Raw genomic sequence first — 22509 nt, forward strand, 5'->3', positions numbered from 1 at the left:
TTGCCTTTTGACAGGCGTCACAAACAGACTCTTTATTAGACTCGGAGAGACATGGCAAATTATTCATGCTAATGACTTTAGCAACAACTGGAGTGGATGGATGGCCTAGACGACTATGCCATCTTGCGAAGGTAGGAGTGGCGACAAAAGCTTGCTTGGTTGGTGGAGATGGAAGTGGGCAGAGTCCCTTGCGGCATTGCCCCCTAAGAATTGTGTTCCTCGTTGCACGATCCTTGATCAAAAAGTATTTAGAGTAAATTTCAAGAAAGGCATAATTATCAGCAGCTAAGCGACATGCGGAAATTAGATTTTTGCTAGCTTGAGGAACATGCAGGATATTCTTTAAATATAATGGACGAGTGGGGGTTTGAACTACTGAATGACCAGCATGTCTAATTTCCATACCTGCTCCGCTTGCCGTGTGTATCTTGTCGCCTCCTCTGTACTGCTCGCGGCTGCTGAGCTTGTCTAGATCATTTGTGAGATGATCAGTAGCTCCCGTATCAATATACCAGTTGGTATCTATACCATATGCATGTGTTGCGGCAGCGGCTACATGTTTTTCTTCAGGGACATAATCCTCATCGAATCTGTGCTAGCAATCGGAAGCCACATGACCTCTCTTAAAGCATACCTGGCAGAGCGAACGATTGTCGTTGTAGTTTTGCCGCTGCTGTGCTCCTCCGCGCCCTCTTGGAGCGCTGCTGCTGCTGCTGTTCCCGCGGCCGCGATTGGCGCCGCGTCCGCGACTGAAGCTACCACGGCCGCCGCGACCACCACGATTGGCGGCGTTGGCAGATGCTTGTCCTGCTTGTCGTAGCGTCTGCCTGTTCTCAAAACTGAGAAGTTGAGAGTAGGCTTCAGCGAGGGTGAGCGGCTCAGTTTTCCCCACCAGTGTGGACATAACAGGCTCATAATCATCGTCGAGCCCATTGATGATGTAGGCGATCAGCTCCTCGTCGTCCAGCTGCTTTCCGGCGGCTGCAACTTCATCTCCAAGAGAACGCATCTTGCCAAAATAATCTGTTATAGATTGGTTACCTTTCTTGGTTGTAGTAAGTGCGAGTCGCACGTTTATAGATCGTGCACGCGAGCGAGACGCGAACATCCCTTGAATTTGCTCCCAAGCTTGCGCTGCTGTCCTTGCAGTGGCGACCTGGGTGAGGATTTCCTTCGACAGAGAAGTGAAGATGAATCCAAGAACTTGTTGATCAGATGCAAACCAAGTTTGATACTTTGGGTTTGCAATCTTCGTCATCTTGTCTCCTTCCTTGTGATCAATCTCCATCGCCGGGGGCTGGGCAGTGCCAGTGATGTGCCCCTCTAGCAGTGACCCTCGTAGGGCCGTCAGAATCTGCGCTGACCACATCGCATAATTGTTCTTCGTGAGCTTCTCTGAAACTTGGAAGCCGAAGAAAGGATTGGAGATAGTGGAGGAGGAGGATGAACTGGCCATTGTCTTGTAGGCTCTGATACCATGTAAAGAATCAGAGGCGCAAAGAGGAGAGAACGTCGACGGTGCGACGGTACGTGTTGATGATTAGATTAGCGCACAAAACGGCGCAGATTACAATGAGTATATATAGCACAGATGTTATCAAGCTCCTAATTACAAGGGATAAGACTTCTATCTCCTAGTCTACAACTCAGCCAACAACCTTAGCCATATATTGTTACAGGAGATAATACGAGATAATACCAACCTATTCAACACGTTCTCGCGCCGCTCGTGACTGCAGTCGAGCGCTCGACCACCAAGTCGGTTTCCCCCTCCCCAAACCGACCTCGCCTCCGCTATAAAAACCCGAGCCCCTCCCATCGCCCTCTCTCGTTGTCTCGCCTCCTCTGCACGCCGCACCATTGCCGCCTTGACCGCTCGTCGTCGCCGTCGTGCGTGCTGGTGAAGCCGGCGTGCGCGCGGGGAGCGGAAGAGGACTCCGGGCGCCATCCCTTCTTCCCCTTCCCCGGCCCGAGGCCGGAGAGCTCTCCCGCGCCGCCGCCGCTCGTCACGGCGCCCTGTCCCGACGCGGTAGCCCTCCGTTCCTCTTCCTCGCTCGCCCTCTCCCTCCTATAACTCGCGCAGTAGCTCGGATAGCCCTCCAGTAGTTTGTAGAAGCCGCCCTAAGCCCCGCCGCCGCCTGGCATGGCCTAACCGCCATTGCCGCCCGCTCCCGGGGGCCGCCGCCATCGCCAGCCCTCCTCGGTGCCTCTCCTCCCCATCCGGCACCTGAAACGGATTCCCCGAGCCCCATAGATACTCCCACCGCCTTGAATCGAATCCTCGTCGCCCCTCCGCCGTTTCCCCCTTTTCTCGTCGCCGGCGTGCGCCGCCGCGATTCGTCATCACTGACCCCTCTTCGAAGGATCTGATCCGTTGGCTCATCCCCTCTTGTGCTCCCCTTTGTACTGGTGAACTCCCTCTCGATCGAATCGCCGCGTCGTGCTTCGGTGAAGCCCCGTCGTCGGCTGCCGTTGGTTGGAGCTCCTGTGCATCTTCCTCCTCTCGCCCGGCCCGCGTGGCTGCCACGTAAGCGCCACGTCGGTGCCACCTCGGCAAGACCGAGTCATGGCAGCCCAGTCAGCTTCCCCCTCCCGCGTGCCCCTAATGGGCCGACCACCCGCGCCCGCGCCGGCCCAATGGCCTGACCGCGCTGCGCATGACCCCTTGGGCCACGCCTAAGCCGCCCGAGGAAGTCTAAATGACATCCCTCCTTCCTTTTCTTTTCCAAGGGATTTAATAGAACCTTTTCCCTTTGTTCCATAAATCAATTCCTTATTCCAAAATTCCATAAACCATTTCCTTTGGTCCCGCACGTCAGTGACTGTCAATAATATTCTTAAGAATATTATTTCTATAAATTCCATAAACCATTTCTCTATTCTAGAAATTCCATTTAAACTTCCGAAATTCATATTCTCTCAATCCGTAGCTTCGATTGACTCCGTTCAACTTCCAGTAATTCCGTAAAATTGAGATCTATCTAATGGCACTATTAATTAGTCTAAATAGGATCTTTCTTTTGGTCTTTTGTTTAGGTTTTCGATTGTTTGCGGATAGTTGTGGTTGCGGATTTTCGTCGATCAGGGATTTCTCGAAGATTCGTGAAGATCAAGACCCTGAGCAAGGCAAGCCACCTTGAACATCTTGAGCCTATAATTGAACTTAATTATATTGCTTGCAAAATATTATGCATTGATAGGATTGCACATAATATGTTTGCCCTGTCTGCGAGGCAGATCAGTGGGCATACCTAACTTGTTGCATTTGATCCTTCCATTGTTAAATTGTTATATCATGTTTCCTTGTAACCACCTGGTCGCGCCTCGGTATTCGTGCACTCGGTGCGAGTATTGACGGTCGCCGTCAAACTTAAAATATGGTAAACATCTTGGGTAAAGCTTGGTTTACAAAACGATTGGAAAACCCGACGCCTGGGTCGGTGCCTTGTGAAAGAAAATGAGCTTTAAAAATAAAACTCGCGACACAAGGCCATTCCTGGGCGGAATGCTTGTGCGGTCGCATTTAAGGACCGATTCCTTCGGAATCTCATCCGAACATAAGACAAGTGCGACCACATGGGTGTAATGGGACGCCCCTGGTGGAGTAATTAGCTAATCGGGGGAATCATGATGCCAAGAGACATGTGGATTCAACGGGGTGGTGCCGGGGAGAACCCCCGGGTTTCCTGTCACAGTATGGTCTGGGACCTAACCTAGTGTTGGTCTGGGACCCTTCTCGTTGGCATATGGTGAACCTGTGTCGGCTTTCGAAATGCCTTGTCGTGAAAGCCCCAAGTCACCAGACGTGTCTGATCCACACGGGCTAGGTGACCAAGGCTAGTAACGTTGTGTGGGTAAAGTGTAACCCCTCTGCAGAGGTTAACAAACTGTTCGAACAGCCGTGCCCACGGTCATGGGCAGATGTGAGGTGATTCCTTAGCGCAGTTTTCGTTTTACCCTGTTTTATGAAAAAGTGATGAGGTTTGGGAAACCTGATGTTTGGAAAGGCAAGTGGCTATCAGGGAGACAGCGGGACAGGGAGTCCCTAAAAGTGACTGGTTGTTTGGAGACAACCAAAACTCTGAAAGTTTGGAAAATTGGTTTGGTTTGGGAAACCAGCCTTGAGGCCAACTTGGGGAGTTGTGCAAATCTTGATAAAATAATATTGTTCACTTCTCACCCCCGACCAAGCTGAGACTTGTCCCGCTCTAGTCGTGGAAAGCACACACTTAGATTGTTGAAAACTTGCAAATAAAACTAATTGAAAAATAACAGCCTTCCCTTGATGCTTGCATTAACCACCTAAGCTCCCCTGGCTTGCTGAGTACGTAAGTACTCACACTTGCTATATATATATATATATATATATATATATATATATATATATATATATAGTTCTGCCAGCTGTGAAGGTGAAGCTGAAGTGAAGCAGAGATTAGGGTTTCGTCATAGTTCCCAGCCTTCGCCTGTGGTGTTGGGTGTTAGACCGTTGGTTCCGCTGCTGCTGCCGTTGTTGGTGTTTCCTCGTCCATGTCGTTGGTTGCATTCTCGGGCTGTTCTGAGCTGCAACCTAAGTTAAGGTAAATAAGTCCTCTATTTAATTTAAGGATTGCAATTATTCATATTTGTCACCGTGGGTACCAGCGCTATGTCCTAGGACTGTGTGGACCCCCGTTTTTATAACAGGTATCAATCGTGTAAACAGTACCATTTCCCTGGATCAAGTAGTCTGGTACACACGAACTCATGGCTGAAATATCAAGTGCACATACACGAGAGTCTAGTATGAATTATTACATCATAAGCCCGCAGGCACAGTCTTAAATCATCGGACCAAGCGGTCCGGAATACATTCCAAAAACAGAAGTAGGTAAGGCAGCGGAGTTAAGGCAGCGGCACGCCATTGCCACAGGCAACGACCGTAACTAAGACCTACTGAGCGCCATCGTCTTCATCTCCCTCCTGATAGTAGGCATAGGGATCCTCCGAAGCTTCATCTCCCGCTTCTGATCAATTTTATATTTGCAAGGGTGAGTACCAACCGTACTCAGCAAGCCATCACAGCAAGAATGCACATGATAGGGGTATTCAAATGATGGCTATGGTTCCTTTGCGCAAAGCCAGTTTTGTAATTCTTTTCATAGGCCTAAGACCTAGCATAGACTGATCAAATTTTAGTACCAGTGTTCATATTAAACAATGACGGTTCTGTCCACCATCCATTGTGATCCCAAGGATAGCTTCCCGCCATTGAGTCGTCATGGTTTTCTGAGGACGTCCACATTCCCGCCTCTCAGGAAGTAGCTCCATCAGCATAAAAATCATCATGCAATATCCCATCCCATACAAGTTAATGAATTTAGAGTCTAGCCAAGTGTAATACATGTCCCGGTGCTCAATAACCGCGAGCACGGCTATTCGAATAGATTTGGTTTACCCACACTGCAGTGGATGTACACTTTACCTGCAGTCCGCGACTGCCCAACACATGAGCCTCGTCCCAACACATGAGACGCGCCACGGCAAAGCTTTTCGATAACCTCGCATTGGCAGTACCCGCTCCATGAACTTAAATCCTCATGCACTCTAGGCGTCCATGTTTCTAGCAGTGAGAGGAGTTCTGGCGCTCCCAGGAAAGAGAAGTCTCACACACATATTAAATTATGGTTCAAGTTAAGTTCTCTCACACACACACTCATGGTAGTCCTACCAATGGCGACACCAATGTAGGGCACGCCTCTCGGCCCTACCTCAACGGCTGTCCCACCGTAGCGCACCTGCCTCACTCAGGGGTGAACCATCTATGCAGGGATACTGCCTCCGCTCGGCTATCTAATCCGCTAGGTCTATACCCATACGAGAAGTGCGGTTGTACGGGGGTCGTTTCATGCTTAACTTCATGGCTCGGTCCTTAATTGACCGGGGACGGTACTAGCCTTTTCCAGATACCACCCAAATCCTCCGTCCGCCCCAGTCGAAAACAGTTGTTTAATTTTATTTCTTCTTTCACAAATCATGTCATCAACATCATAGCAATGTGGCGCTCATGTCTCCACATGCCGCATCTCAATTACCTTCCCAAAGGTAATTGCCCAAGCATATAGCATTTGATAAATATGAGTATGCATGATTTCTTATAGGGATTACCCAAAAATAATCTATAATAATCTATAAGAATTCATCTATTTGTTTAGTTATTAATTACATCTACATTACTACCGCGAATTGATTTCTTATAGAAATTACCAAGAATAATCCATAATTTATATTAAATTTCGCAATTCTACGGCTATAATTAATCTATAATTAAATTCTAATTATTTTAAATTTCCTAAACTTCCCTAATCTTCCTCTAATTTCTATTTATTTTTTTTCTTTTCTTTTTCTCTCCTCTTTTCTCTCTTTTTCTTTTCTTGTACTCTCTTTTTCCCTCTTTTCTCTCCTCCCGGCTCCTTTCTTTCTTTTCCTTCTCTTCCTCTCCTCTCTCTTCTTCTTCCTCCCTACCGGCCTCTCCTTTCCTCTCTCTTTCTCGGCTCTTGCCCGTCCGGGCGGCGGCGGCAGTGGACGCGGGGGGGGGGGGGGAGGAGGGGGAGAGAGAGAGAGACGGCTCACCAGCGGCGGCGCGAGACGGCGACGCACGGCACAGCGCGGGCGCGGCGCGGCGGCTTCGAGGCGACGGCGCGGCGGCACGACGGCGGTGGCGTGTGGAGGAGGAGAGAAAAGATGGGGGAGGTGAGTGGGGTGAAGAAAGGGATGGAGGGAGGGCTTATATAGGGCACGGGAGAGGGGCGGGCGGCCTTATGGCGACGCGACGGTGGCACGCGGCGCGGTAGGTGGCGATGGCGACGGCGATGCGACGATGGCGCGGCGCGGCAGCAGCGCGGGGCGCGAGGCGGCGACGCGACGGGTGAGCGGCGTGCGGGCGCAGAGCGCGAGGCGGTGATGCGACGGGCGAGCGGCACGCGGGCGCGGGGCTCGGGGCGATGGCGACGGCGCGGCAGCGGTGGCACGGGGCGCAAGGCGACGCGACGGGTGGCAGTGGCGACGCGACGGCGGGCGACGCGGCGCGACGGGCGGCAGCGGCGACACGACGGCGGGCGGCGCGGTGCGGGGCGCGAGGCGGCGGCACGGGGCTCGAGGCGGCGACACGGGGCGCAAGGCCGACGACGACTCGGCGGCGACGACGCGATGGCGGCGCGGCGGGCGAGCGGCGCGCGGGCGACGGTGGCGACAGAGAGAGGGGGAAGAAGGAGGAGCTGGGTTAGGGCACCGCGTCGAACACCTGGCAGCCGGTGAACAGTGTAGTTTCCTATTTTTCCCGATTTTAGCCCATTTTCTATTTAAATTTGATTCCATAATTCCTAACTTTTGTACATCTGAAGTTTAATCAATATTTGTGTTATTTTAACTAATGAATTCACCCTAGAGTAATATTACTCATATTTTATTTTTATATAATTTATTTGAGTTTTAATTAGGGTTAATTCTTATTCCATCGTATTTAAATTTAATTGATCCAATTATGGTCGCGTTAATATTTTATTTATTTCTATCCACACCTAATCTTTATTTTAATTTATATTTATTTTACCAATTTGTTTTTAAGGTTTATTCCTAACTAACTATTATTTACTCACGATTACTAATCTTCGAGATCAAATCCAGATAAAATAGACGAATAAGATCGGCATGATGCAATTAATTTAAAAAGTTTTTGAAAATCCGTATTTTTTTAGAGTTTTGATTTTGTCGGTCGAATTTTTAGGGTGTTACAGACTGGTACTGAGATCGCGGTTTCGTAGGAAGCGGTTCGCGCCGTTTTTCCTACGACACGCTCCTGTCAGGTGCCGTTGTACGACAGTACCGGATTGGGGTGTGACAATATTGTAAAGTGTTTTAATTTGTCCTAGCAGCATTTCTAACACAAAACAATATACTATGAAAATATATTCAGTGGTGGAATTAATGAAACTAATTTTGTGTTTTAAATATTGCTATGTTTTTTATAAACTTGGTCAAACATAAACAAAATTGACTTAATTAGTACAAATCTAAAATACCTTATGATATGTAACAATTGTTGGAGGGATCGATACACCTAGTTTTCCTATTGAGGATCCATGTGGAGTGGAGCAGAGCGGGCGGGTCCATCTCCTCCTCCGCCTGCTTCGCGCCATCGCTCCGCTCGCCCGCCACTGCTTCTATCACTCTGCTCCGCTCCGCCGGCCGCACGCTCGCCTGTCTGCTCCGGTTGCTCGCCGCTCCCCCCTCTGCGGCATGCCGGCAAAGATAATAACAAAAAGAGGAGAAAAAAATTAAAAAGAAGAAAAGGGTGGAAAGAAGGGATGCGGACCCCACATGATTTTTTTCTTACATGTGGGCCCAGATTGCTGACAAGGATGCCACGTTAGCAAAACCATCCATATATACTGTCATTGGACCTTGATTGCACGGTTTTAAACATTTGAGGGGTGAAGATTTCAAGTATTGGGGATTAGGGACGGACTCAACGTAAACTTGAGGGATAGTAGGACAACCACCAGGCGCCCTACGCCCGCCCACAGATAGAGCAAAATTTTGCGACCCAGGCAAGCACACAAAATGACTCGGGCAAGCACCCGCACCAACTAACCACAGGTCTCCCCTCCCCCCACACCCCCCCCCCCCCCCCCCCCCCCCCCCCCCCCACGACGCGCACCTGCAAAATCGCGTGTTGCGTTGCCACCCAACGATGAGCGACGACGACGATATGAGTGTCTACTGACTACTACTACTGCCTAGTCGTCGGTCAAGGTCGGTCAAAAAATTGATATGACAAAAACCTCTCGAGAGAAACTGTGGGCGGCTGAACGCTCAACAAAGTTCTCTTCCATCTGAGGCTCTATGAGCTTGCGTCTTCTCCGAAGAGAAGACTGGTTAGCGTGTCTCTCGTGCGCTAACAGCCTAACACCATGTTAATTATATGCTTATGACTGAGCATTGGAGTTGGTATCCAGAGTTTGATAATGCAATTGCAAATCGGCTATAGCCCATCAACAGTTTCACCGGACGCCTGGTTGGTTGTGGACGAAAAGCGATAAAATTCGAATAAATTTTGTCAAAGTTTTAATTTTTACTTTTTTTTAAACTCGATCGATTTATTGAGATTCCAATGTGGACCAGCTCTGATAACCACGATAGTCGAGTGGTTATTGATGTATTTTTTAACTTTATTGATAGCACCGTTATGATCGTATGACTTTGCCTTTTTTTTATTGTTAAAAAGAAAATTAAATCCTAGCTCTTACAATCGCATGTTAATGCATTTTAAGTAGGATTAGTAAGATCGTGGATTTATTGTTTGCTCATATATCTTTTTTATGATAAATAAAGTTTTATTGATTTTAAATAATTACATTAAAAGGTGATCCTACTAATTAAAATCACTTTCGGTTATCGGTCTTTGCATAGCTAGAATGAACACCCGAAGCTATAACCTTCGTTGGACACACCACCTTTGCAAGGATAACGTCGTGAGAAGGTCAATAGGCACACATCTAAAATACATTGGGTCCAAGATGACCAGTGATAAAGACGTTGTGGCAAGGAGCAGTCGCATGCCGACAGCAGATAGACCGTTGAGGAGAGATGATGAGCTCCACGGCGACAGCCATCGACCGCACTGATTCGGACCAAATGCACGCCACGAGAGGAGGGGTTTGGACCGACGTGCAATCGACGCTATAGCAGAAGCCGCCAAAACTAGCTCGATGGTGTCAAAACCATCCCAACCACTCATCATCTTAGCTGATGCAACCAAAGCCATCCCGTCACTGAAACAATCTATAGCCACATTCCTTCACCGTCAAAGCCATCACAGTGAAGCCGTTGACGACACATCAAATCCGTTTGTCTAGGTGCCACCGCAGCTGCCCCCATCCCTGACTTCAGCCCACCTACATCTAGATTCGCACTGTTAATGTGCGTGGGAGGTAGTTGGGAGAGAAAGCAAAAAGGAAGGCACCCGACTAGCACCGATGAGAGGAGTGGACATGAAGAGTGGTTTGGTGGAATCACCTCCTGGTCCACCCAGTGTGCGAACTTGTGTTAAAGTCAGGGCCGTGCACATGGGCGTGTGGCCCGTGCGACCGTATAGGGCCTCTAAATTTCCAGGGCCTCAAAAAAATCAGCCCAACCGAAGAAGGCCCATGTATTCGTGTGAGGCGAGAGCGTCAGAACCCCGTTCAAGTCCGCGCATGTCTCCGCGCGGCGACTTCGCGTGCGTGGCGCTTCGTATTGTCAACTCTGAGCCCCAAGGCCCCACGGCGTTTTGTATTCTCTTTCGTTTTCGTATCTGTGACTTATTCAGTTCGTCTCGAGTCTCGACGTCTCGTCTCCTCCGAGCAACAGGCCGCCAACTGGCTCATCCAATTTCATATTTTCATTCAACCAGCGAATAGCAACTTAGAAAGCAACCAACAAGCAAAGCACTAGGCAGCAAGCTAGCAACAGCAACGAACATTCTCCGTTTTCAGTTTGACAATTTTTTATTATGCAAAACAAGAGTTAAAAAATATACTATTCTTAATATATCGCATTTGCTCTGCAATATATATATTATTTTAGTTATATTTGGTACTTGATTTAGGCCTTACTTAGATCCTTGTGCAGGGCCTCCAAATTTGACGGCACGGCCCTGGTTAAAGTGATTTTTTTAGATAATGGAACAAATTTCAGACTTTGTTTCAAGAAAACTACAGTCAATTATTACAATATCCGTCCAATAAATAGCATAATCAACCTTTTTCAATAGAGAGCACAAAACATTCTCTCAACAAAAAGCATAAAACATGAAACAATGCACAAACTAATATATCTTTTCAAACATATGATGTACTATGTGTTTGAGATACGTGCGTGTGGCTTCCATATAATTTCTCAAACATATGATGTATGCATTCCAATTATGTAGTTAATTAATCCTGATGGAGTCACCCGAATTCTAGAGTTACTTTGGAAAAAAAAAAAGGGACCCATCTCTATCGCCAGAGCAGCAGACACGTACTAAAAAAGAAACAAGTGGAATGTTTATTCCCAGAAGAGACTGTTGGTCTACTGCTGGTCAGTCAACCATTTCAAATAACAGTCAGTCCACGTCCACTGTTCCTCCACTATACTTTCTTACTTTCTTAGTGATGCCCGAGAAATCCCCCTCGCAATTTCAGTGGTAGACACAATTATGCAAGTCAATCAGGTCCACACGCCCCGACATGTTAGTTCACACATCTAAATCCTACTAATTGATCAAGTGCCAATTTCATTGAGAAAATGCAATTTGCTGATCTTAATTATTATTCTATCTGAACATTTTGCCGAAGACTTCTTTTCTAAAGACCTGCCTTAGATTATGAATTTATGGCATCGAGCAGAAATTTCTTCTTGCAGCACCCGTTGCTGTGGACGACGCAAGTTGCTGACGGTCGAGCATGTGGGGGTTGCCTGTTCTTAGTTTAATCAAACTCGAGCAGGTCAAGTCAAGCCTCGAGTCTCAGTTTAGTTCAGACAACCTTCCGTGTCGTTTGCTGCTAATCGCGATGCATTTGCAGGGGAAGATACAGTAACGATCCATCTCGTTGCTCTGTAGTGCGGTGAAACAGGATGCCCTGCTTCTTTTCTTTCGTGGGGAAATTACTAAATGATTTGATGGATGACACACTAGCTACCTGTTACACTAACTAAAATGATCCCCGTTTGTTGTGACTTACGTTCATATGACAGTGAAATCATCTGAGCTCAGCTGTTGAGCATCACAGGCGACGTCCAAATTGTTAGCGCTTCAACTATAAACCTCTTTTTTTTTCTTTGTTTTGGCGGTGAGCTTGAACAAAGATCTGGAGTGTGACGGTGAGGGCAAGGGCACGGGCGAGGGTGACGGCGAGGGCGAATCTGGGATGTGGAGATCGGGGCGCGCGTCTGGGAACGAGGGAGAAGCCACTCGCCCCACAACATGCCTGCCACCCCTTCTCCCAACCGCACGCGGCTTCGATATCGCCCAAGAACGCGTTGCTTCAGTTGGAAGCGTGGACTTTGTTTTGGTGGGCCCGGCTACAAACATGGCTTCGATTTCTCAGAAATTGTCGACGTATGTGGCTCAGGCTGAATGCCACGGCGTATCATTGTTTGGGCATCACCAATGTATATGGACCAAGTAGTCCATATAGGTGGGACCCACATAAGTGGTCTTTTGTTATTTCTATTTCCACAATGTATATAGATAGCAATTGACATTAAGATGGGACCCACATTCTAAAAAAAATTACTTCCAAATGCTATAGTTCTCTCATGAAAGAAGCAAAAGGAGAGAGATAGTATATTTTAATCTATATGGGTGGTCTTTATAGCTATGGGTAGCTTATTATATGGCTCTTCCTAATGCCACCTCTCACAATGGTAAAGGTACCCATATAGAGTTATAAGGACTGCTTTTTGGTCACATTGTGGATGCCCTAAAAGCCCTGATAGTGCATACACATATAAGGGAAACAGATCCCCGACTTTGTGCAGTCTGTAGTTGTGCCACTGACATGTATTCCATACCAAAGTGAGGCCCACATATCCGTGGCACAACTACAGACTGCATAACGTTAGAGGAGTCTCATCCACAGATAAGGCAGAGTGTGGCAGAACTCTGATTCATTCTGTCCACCCAGAGAAAATGGAGTGTGCTCCAAGATCTGTCAGCTTTCACGGCTCCATTTCCTTTGCCATACTGTGACACCGGTTGATGATTGGTGAGGCATGCCTATATGTGTGGTCATAAGCGTCGGATCAACATCCTGTATTCCTGTTTCGCCCACTCTCTGTCTGCTCACTGATTAGAGATAGATAATACAGTATATGCAGGCAGAGCCAAAATGATCTGTCACTGTCCATAGTACATATACTTGTGCCACTGCCAGCCACTGAAATGGAAATCCGAAACCTGATCAACCAAATTTATAGTTAGGGTGTGTTTAGTTCGAAAAAGAAAGTTTTTAGTGTCACATCGGATGTTTAACCGGATGTCGAAAGGGGTTTTCGGATACGAATAAAAACACTAATTTCATAACTCGTTTGGAAACCGCGAGATGAATCTTTTGAGTCTAATTAAACCGTCATTAGCATATGTGGGTTACTGTAACACTTATAGCTAATCATGGACTAATTAGATACAAAAGATTCATCTCGCGATTTCCATACAATCTATGCAATTAGTTTATATATATATATATATATATATATATATATACACACACACGTCCAAAGGTTCAATGTGATGTTTTTCGGAAAAAAATTAGGAACTTCTTGCCATCCCGAAAACGGAGGGCATGTACTATGATTAGCGATAGGTCAGAGTCTAAAAAGGTGACGCCATATTTTGTAGAAAAAAATATATCGATTCCTAGATAATACGATATGCGTTAAAGATTAGTGCAGTACATACAAAAACATCAAAGGAACCCAAGAGAGGAGCAGGATTGAACGCATGACCTGAGCATTACAAACCAAGACACTTACCATGCAAGCAACCACCACATTTTGTTTGACTTACATATAACTTACATACGTAAATACAAATTACAAATTACACAGACTTACATATTTTCCGCAAATTACAAATATGTAAGTTTATAAATTACATATGTAATTTTAGTGTAAATACAAATTACAAATTACACATATAAATTACATTGTTAATACACTAAAATTACATATGTAATTTATAAACTTACAATATAAATATATGCTATTTTTTCTGTTGAAAAATATGACGGCATAAATATTCTTGACTTTTTTTCGCACCTTCTGCACGTTCTTTTTTTTTTCCCCCAAGAGGGATACCTGCAACTTCACATACGCAGCAGAGCGTTGTGCTTGTGCAGCCTAGCTGAGCAGCGGTGGTTCCGTGGCCTCGGTCTCTCCCCACGTTTTTCTCGGCAAAACGACAATTTGCACAAGTGGACGCCTTGGCCCATTTCGCGGTCAAGTTTTCTTTCCAGACATCGTGAGAATCGTCTTGGATCGATTTCCCCGTCCTTTCCCACCATGTGACACCTCAACTTCCCCCACACGCTCGCGCGCTCTACTACCGCCATGGTGACACCTCCGAGCTCGTCGTCTTCTATAAGTAGCTGGCTCGAGCTCTGGTTGTCCACAACCAGCCAAGCAGCTCAGCCTATAACATAGTAACTGAATTGCAGCCAATCCACGTACTACCGACCGGTTACCGATGGAGCTGATGCTGCCGCCATGGGCGTCCTTCGTCGGCGTAGTGCTCGCCACCGTGCTGTTCCTGAAAGCGGTGCTCGGCCGTAGCCGCCGCGTGTACAACCTCCCGCCGGGGCCGAAGCCGTGGCCGGTCATCGGCAACCTCAACCTGGTGGGCACGCTCCCGCACCGCTCCATCCACAACCTCTCCAAGAAGTACGGTCCCCTGATGTACCTCAGGTTCGGGTCGTTCCCCGTCGTCGTCGGCTCGTCGGTGGAGATGGCCAAGTTCTTCCTCAAGACCCACGACGTGGTGTTCACTGACCGGCCCAAGACCGCCGCCGGCAAGCACACCACCTACAACTACAGCGACATCACGTGGTCGCCCTACGGCGCGTACTGGCGCCAGGCGCGCAAGATGTGCCTCACCGAGCTCTTCAGCGCCAAGCGGCTGGAGTCGTACGAGTACATCCGCGGCGAGGAGGTGCGCGCGCTGCTGCGCGACCTGCACGGCGCGGCCGGCGGCGTCGTGGTGCTCAAGGACTACCTGTCGACGGTGAGCCTGAACGTGATCACGCGCATGGTGCTGGGCAAGAAGTACCTGGACAAGGATGCGGGGGGGTCGGTGACGACGCCGGAGGAGTTCAAGTGGATGCTCGACGAGCTGTTCCTGCTCAACGGCGTGCTCAACATCGGCGACTCCATCCCGTGGCTCGACTGGCTGGACCTGCAGGGGTACATCAAGAGGATGAAGAAGCTCGGCAAGATGTTCGACCGGTTCCTGGAACACGTCGTGGACGAGCACAACGAGCGCCGCCGCCGCGAGGGGGAGAGCTTCGTGGCCAAGGACATGGTGGACGTGCTGCTGCAGTTCGCTGACAATCCCAACCTTGAGGTCAAGCTCAAGAGGGAAGGTGTCAAGGCATTCACTCAGGTGAGTCTTTCTGTCACTGCATTTCTGCCCCCAAAAAATGTTTTCAGATCAACTTCAAATCAAATCTACACGCTTCAATAAACTGGAAAATCACATACTAATACTGTAATTAATAGGAACAATCTTGAATGGGTGCAGTCACAAACTCTCAGAATGATAGCTGCAGGCTGCAACTATGTACTCGTAGCATTCTTGTTAGTCAACTTCTGAAACTTGACCGTGACATAAATTATTTATTTCTTAGTAGGATATTGGGATACTACGTATGGTAGGGTTGTCATTTATCATAGCCAAACCACATTATTAATTACTAGTTTCAATCAGAAAACGGACTTACATAAAAGATCGGAGTTGCCCAAATGGACGTCACTATCCATTAGGGAAATGAATGTGCTTGCCACAGAGCTAGCCCACACAACTAAGAACTGTCTGAATATCTTGTCTGCCCAAAGAGCTTGCAGATTCCGTTGCTGATAAGCATGGGACGTCAATCATTGCAAGCAGCACTGACCCCCTCCTGTGATCTAAACAGTGCAGAATAAGTTTATAACTGAACAAAAACAACATTAAAAAACAATTTTCAGACTGCAGATCAACACTCTTCATTATGTCTTAAATCTTATAACAATGCATCATATCACTGGAGTGTTACTTAGTCCATTGTTGATCACCATTACAACACCATCTAAGTAGCAACAATTCAGCAATTCACATCGATCGTTACGTGCAGGACCTCATCGCTGGCGGCACAGAGAGCTCGGCGGTGACCGTGGAGTGGGCGCTGTCGGAGCTCCTGAAGAAGCCGGAGGTGTTCGCCAAGGCCACCGAGGAGCTGGACCGCGTCGTGGGCCGCGGCCGCTGGGTCACGGAGAAGGACGTCCCGAGCCTCACCTACGTGGACGCCATCGTGAAGGAGACCATGCGGCTGCACCCGGTGGCGCCCATGCTGGTGCCCCGCCTGTCCCGCGAGGACACGTCCGTCGACGGCTACGACATCCCCGCCGGCACGCGGGTGCTCGTCAGCGTGTGGACCATCGGCCGCGACCCCAAGCTGTGGGACGCGCCGGAGGAGTTCATGCCGGAGAGGTTCATCGGCAACAAGATCGACGTGAAGGGGCAGGACTTCGAGCTGCTGCCGTTCGGGTCGGGCCGGCGGATGTGCCCCGGCTACAGCCTTGGGCTGAAGGTGATCCAGCTGAGCCTCGCCAACCTGCTGCACGGCTTCGCGTGGAGGCTGCCCGACGGCGTGACGAGGGAGCAGCTGAGCATGGAGGAGATCTTCGGCTTGTCGACGCCGCGCAAGTTCCCGCTTGAGGCTGTCGTCGAGCCCAAGCTGCCCGCTCACCTCTATGCTGCTGCCTGATCTGATATGCCTTTGATGTTGTGCGTGTGTACGTTCTGTGTCTCTTGACTGTACTGTAGGCACTGCTCCTGTCGCGGTCCAACATTAAGCTTGCAGTGTATTGCTAGCGTTGTTACTTATTATGCATCCTGTGCTGCCTTTGTAGAGCTGAATGTAATAGGGCAAGTGTGAGTCAATAATATGCTTGATAATAAGGTGTTATGCAATATTGGAGTGTCGTGCACAAAATAGATTCATCATACTGGCAGTAGATATTCCCTATGAAAAAAAACCACTGTCGCAGATATGTAGGAAGTAGGATAAGTCCATATTGCCCACCTCAACTAGTTATTTTTTACGAGCTGGCTCGGCTCGTTTGAGCTCGTTATCTTAACGAGCCTGTTAATGATCCAGAAGCTTAGCTCGGCTTGGCTCGTCTCATAAGTTGACTTATTAAGCTAGTTAGTTAGGCTTGTTAACGTATTTATTCTACCTTCATAATTTCACATTTACCATTTTATCATATATAAACATGAAAATAAAAACTAGCTAATAAATAATTCACTAAATATAAATAGTTTGGTTGTATTTAAATGACTAAATACTAGTTAAAATCACGAAGTACATGAAGATATGTTGATTTCTTGTATTAACGAGCTAAACGAGCAGTTCGCGAGCTTCATGAGCTAAAAGTCTACTTTGGCTTGACTTATTAAGACTACAAATTCGACTCAATCCGAGCCAAGCTCGCTACGAGCTTTAAGTTTTTTGTCCACCCCTAGTCCAAACTCCAAACTGTCACGCCCCGAACTAGTCCCGAGCGGAACTAGCCCGTGACGCTCCAAATTAACCTGTTATTTGATACCAGTCCCAGGAAACAGTGCTGGTATAACAGGAAGACAGAATATCACAGCAACAGAGGTCTCTTTATTATAGAGTAGGGGTACAGTCATGTTGGGCTGCGGACAGATCCCGAGCTCACAACTGCATTACAAAAGGAACGCGGAAGCCAAGACTTGGACCACACATCACAGGCGCGACTTGGGAACTAGGCCGAAACCCTAAAACTCATCGTAGCCGGCTTGCTCCTGAAGGAACTCCTCGTCAGCGGGATCCGCTTCATCTTCTTCAGCAACTGGGGGGGGGAAATTATTTATATGGAGCAAGGGTGAGTACGAGAGTACTCAGCAAGCCATGGGAAATAAGTGTTTAATGCAGGCTTCAAAGAAGGGCTGCTGTTTTTGCAATTGATTTTATTTGAACTCTTTCCTGAAACAACTAAGTGAGTGCTTCTCAAACGACACGGATGAGAAAGTGCGTCTCGTCCGGTCGGAGTTTGTGCAATGTATCAGTCTTTTGAATTGATCAAGATTGGCACCCGGCCAATAGCTTTCAAACGGCCACCCGGGCCTGGCTGGTCCCATCAGCCGCAGATTTTCCAAACATCAAACCCATTTCACAACAGCAAAATTTCACAAGGCAGTAGTCAAACAAAACTACGCTAGGAATCACCTCACATCCGCCCATGACCGTGGGCACGGCTGTTCGGACAGTTTAATAACCTCTGCAGAGGGGGTACACTTTACCCACACGACATTACTAACCCGGATCATCCAGCCCGTGCAGAACGGCCACGACTAGAGACCTTAAGGCTTTCATGACAAGGCATTTCGAAAGCCGACACAGGTTCACCATATGCCAACGAGAGGGGTCCCAGACCAACACCAGATTAGGTCCCAGACCATACTGTGCCAGGAAGCCCAGGGGTCCTCCCCGACACCACCCCGGCGAATCCACATGTCTCTTGGCATCAAGGCTCCCCCGATTAGCTAATTACTCAGCCAGGGGTGTCCCATTCCACCCATGTGGTCGTACTTGTCTTATGTTCGGATGAAATTCCAAGGAAACGGTCCTTAATTGCAAGAGCGGGAAACCGTACTCCCGGTACGTCCCCCGGTCCGCGGTTTTGGAAATTCATTTAGTTCGCAAGCACCGACCCAGGTGTCGGGTTTTCCAAGTCTTTTGTAAAAACCCAAGTTTTACCCAAGAACTTACTCAGATTTTAAGTTTGAAGGCGACCGTCGATACTCGCACAGAGTGCACGAATATCGAGGCGCAACTAGGTGGTTACAAGGGAACATGGTATAACAATTAACAGTGGAAGGATCAGATGCAACAAGTTGGGTAGGCCCACCGGTCTGCCTTGCAGACGGGGCAAACAGATTAAGTGCAATCCTATCAATGCATAATATTTTGCAAGCAAATTAATTAAGTTCAAATACAGGCTCAAGATGTTCAAAGGTGGCTTGCCTTGCTCGAGATCTTGAGCTTGATCCTCGAAATCCTCGCACTGCGGGTCTTCGGGCTCCGAAACTACACGCGAAACGGGACAACTCAACAAACGGCGAAAATAAAGCCCTATTATTGACCTCTAAGCGTGCCATTAGATAGATCTCGAGATTTGAGGAATTTTGGAAGTTGAACGGAGTCAAACGGACTTACGGTTGGGAAGATATTGAATTTCTAAGATTATTGGATTTTTGTCTAAAGGAAAAGGATTTATTTAAACCCTTTTTGAAAAAGAAAAGAAAAGAAAAAGAAAGAGGGAGGGAAATTAGACTTCCCTCGGGCGGCTAGGGCGCGGCCCGAGAGAAAGGGGCGGCTCGGCCGAGCTTAATGGGCCGGCCGGCCCAAGAGGGCGGCCCAAGGCGCGCGCGGGCGGGGAGGGGAGAGAGAGAGCCGGTGGGCCGGGTCCATCCTCGCGTGGTCCCGAGTGGGACCCGCTTGTCGGCGGCTCGGCTCACCGTGAGCGAGGTGCACGCGGGCGTGCTAGGGTTTGGGGAGGGGGGCGCGGCGCATGCGCGCGGTTCGCGGAGGACGCGGTGCGGCGGGCCCACGCGCAGCCTCACGGCTCGCGGTGGACCGCGCGCGCGAGGGGGCGGAGGGAAGCGGCGGACCGGGGTCTGCTTGACCCAGTCGCGGCCGAGGTGGCGCCGACGTGGCGCCTACGTGGCTGCCACGCGGGCCGGCGGGAGGTAGACGACGACGTCGGCCGAAACGGACGGCGGGCGGCGGCAGCGAGCGGCGAAGCGAACCACGGCGATACAGGCGAAAGCGAGCACACCGGGAGGTTGCACGGGACGAGAGGAGACGAGCCAACGGCTCGGATTCGCCGGGGGATGCTCGACGGCGGCGGATTGCGGCGGCGGCAACCGGCGCCAGGAGAAGGGGGAAACGGCGATGAGGTCACGAGGGGTCGATTCCCGGCGGTGAGAGCATCTACGCGGCTACGGGAATCCGTTGCTAGCGTCGGATTGGGCGGAGCTACGCCGAGCGAGGCCAGCGACGAGCGGCGCTTTCGAGCTCGGGCGGCGACGGCGGCGAGCACACGGCGGGCGGCGGCAACGGTCGGGGCGGCGCCAGCTAGCTACGGGGAGGCTACTCGTGCTACTACCCGAGTCTAAGGGGAGGAGAAGGAACGAGGAGGGAGAACGGAGGGCGACACTACCGTGCGGCGAAGGGCGCGGTGACGAGAGGCCGACGGCACGGGAGCGATCTCTCCGGCCTCGGGCCGGGGAAGAGGAAGAAGAGGGCGCGCCCGGAGTCCCCTTCCGCGTCCTTGCTCGTGCCGGCTCCTCCGGCACACGCGTCGGCGGCGGTCGGCAAGAGGGACGGCAATGGCGCGGGCGGAAAACGGGGAAGATTGGGAGGAAAAAAAAAAGGAGGGAGGGCGCCTGGGTTTATAGGGTGGCGATGTCGGTTTGGGGGAGGGGGACCGACATTGGACGGTCAAGCCAGCGAGCTGGCGCTCCGGCTAGCGGCCAAATCGGCGACAGGGTGGAGGGGAATGACGCCGGCGGAGGAAGAGAAAGAAAGAAAAAGGAAGGGGGAAAGGGAGCTTGTCCCTTGCCTCTTCGGGAAAAGGAGGAGGGAGCGGGGGCGACGCGGGGGGGGGGGGGGGGGGGGGCTCTGCCTCCGTCCTTTGGAGGCACGCGCGGGGAGTGGCGGGGCCGAGTCGATGACGACGGCGATAACGGCGGAGGCGGCTTGGAGCGGAGCGGCGACACGGGCGACAGGCGCGGCAGGCGCGGCAGAGGCTGACGACGGCGGCGACCAGGCGGTCGGCCACCACGGCGCGCGCGCGCGGGAAGCAACGGCGCACGGCGACGATTTGGCGGCGTCGGCGGGAATGGCAGCGGGGCAGGAGGGAGGGCTCGGCGCGGCTCGCGCGCTCGCGCGAGCAGCGCTCGGGCAGAGCGGGGGAGAGGGAGAGAGAGAGAGAGAGAGAGAGAGAGAGCGAGCCGGGGAGGGAGGGGGAGATGGGCCGAGAGGGATTCGGCCCATCGAACCCTAGGGAGGCAAAATAGACTTTTGCGGAGGGATTTGATTTGGGAAGGATTTGAATTCGGGATTGAACTCGACGATGGATCGGGGATTTGAGACCTGAGATGGCACGGGCACTAGACAACAAGCAAAGAAACGGATTTCGCAAATAGGATTTTTAAGAGCTAGTTTTCCCGCTAGGCGCCAAGACGGAACGGGCGCTACACAAACACACCCTTTAACTTTAACTTTAATATTGTATAAAGAAACATTCTCAACTCTTAAAACCATTTAAAGAATTTATTCTCATAAAAGTCCTCAATTACTCCCACCGTCATAAACAACCAATCAAAAAGCTCAAATTTCTACTTGAAATGTAGCTATATTTTTTAACAGAGGATAAATTATGTTTATTTTGCCTAGCATGGCCTTTTGAATGCATATGTTACTATAAAATCCAAGAAAGAAGTGATTGCACTCAAGCATGATTTTGAGAAGGCATTTTGGTAAAACTGAATAGAGTGTAATCCTAGAGATTCTGATATGTAAAGGGATTGGCAACTGTGGATTGATTGGGTAGAAAAAAAATCTTAAAATCTACAACTTTTTCCATTTTATTGAATGGAGTGCCCCAGGGAAAAAAATCTCAAGCCAGAAGGGGAGTGAGACAAGGAGTCTCATTCAACTCTCCTTTTTTAACCAGCAACAGACCTCCTACAATCTATTCACAATAAAGCTATGACCTATGAACAGAGGGACCTTGCAATCTTCACTGACAATTTCAACTTGTACGTGTCTTGACTTACTAGTAATACAATATGCGGATGACACGCTCCTAGTAATACATGTATGCTCTAGACAATTGTTTTGACTCAAAGCTTTTTACATACATTTTGTGGACTCGACTAGTCTAAGAATACTTCAACAAATCATTCATGGTGCCAATTAATGTGTCAGAAGAAAAGATGAAGATTCCCACAAATACTCTGCAATGACGCAACGATCCTTTCCTTTCAGTTACCTTGGATTACCTTTAAGTCTCACCAAACCACTCATACATGATTTCTTCCCAATAGTATAGAGAATTAAAAGAAGGCTCATCTCCTGTTCCATTTATCTTTCTTATGGAAATAGGCTCGATCTGGTTAACTATGTGCTTTCTGCTAACTTTCTACATGTGCCAACTGAAACTTCCAGTTAAGAGTTGTGGAGCAAATTGATAAAAACAGAAGACATCGTCTATGGAGAGGGTTAGACATGGGAAGCAAATTAAACACTCCTCTTGTTGTTTGGAATAAAGTTTGCATGTCACTGTATTCTTAAAAATGTTTATATTTTGAGATGGATGGGGTACTCTACATGGTGCATGGCTGTATGCCTACCTACTGTTGCTTACTCATTGATAGCATTGTTGCAGTTTCTTATAGCTTCTCTGTCTCAAAAGAAAATGACTACCTCAACAGGTCATACAAAAAGTACACCATTTATCAATGCAATTTGTTCTATTGTAAAATAGATACCCAATTGATCAGAGGTACATATCCTATACATACAAACTTCTCGTGCACGCTCCATGCACACCAACAAGCAAATGTCACGAAAATTTCTACGAATAATTGAACATTTACTCCTAATAGTATTAAACATATCTGTAAAGTCTCATATTCAAATTCATTATATTTTA

General features: G+C 48.9%; 1 protein-coding gene and 1 non-coding gene across 2 annotated transcripts; one reads left to right on the plus strand and one right to left on the minus strand.

Annotated features, from left to right (window-relative positions):
- Positions 1-831: 831 nt before the first annotated feature.
- LOC127785516 (small nucleolar RNA Z247) lies at positions 832-970 on the minus strand. The gene has a single exon (XR_008019767.1). It is a non-coding gene; the product is annotated as a small nucleolar RNA Z247 (small nucleolar RNA).
- A 13088-nt stretch (positions 971-14058) lies between these two features.
- LOC127784927 (trimethyltridecatetraene synthase-like) lies at positions 14059-16729 on the plus strand. The gene is made up of 2 exons (XM_052312350.1): positions 14059-15160; positions 15891-16729. Exons 1-2 carry the CDS (start codon positions 14249-14251, stop codon positions 16521-16523), a joined length of 1545 nt encoding a protein of 514 aa, XP_052168310.1. The 5' UTR covers positions 14059-14248; the 3' UTR covers positions 16524-16729.
- Positions 16730-22509: the final 5780 nt, after the last annotated feature.

The sequence above is a fragment of the Oryza glaberrima genome, chromosome 9 (assembly GCF_000147395.1).
Source record: "Oryza glaberrima chromosome 9, OglaRS2, whole genome shotgun sequence".
Lineage (NCBI taxonomy): Eukaryota > Viridiplantae > Streptophyta > Magnoliopsida > Poales > Poaceae > Oryza > Oryza glaberrima.

Coding starts and splice junctions, on each gene's coding strand:
- LOC127784927 (XM_052312350.1), top strand. CDS start 14,249: ATGGAGCTGATGCTGCCGCCATGGGCGTCCTTCGTCGGCGTAGTGCTC. Junction 15,161..15,890: donor GTGTCAAGGCATTCACTCAG/GTGAGTCTTTCT, acceptor CGTTACGTGCAG/GACCTCATCGCTGGCGGCAC.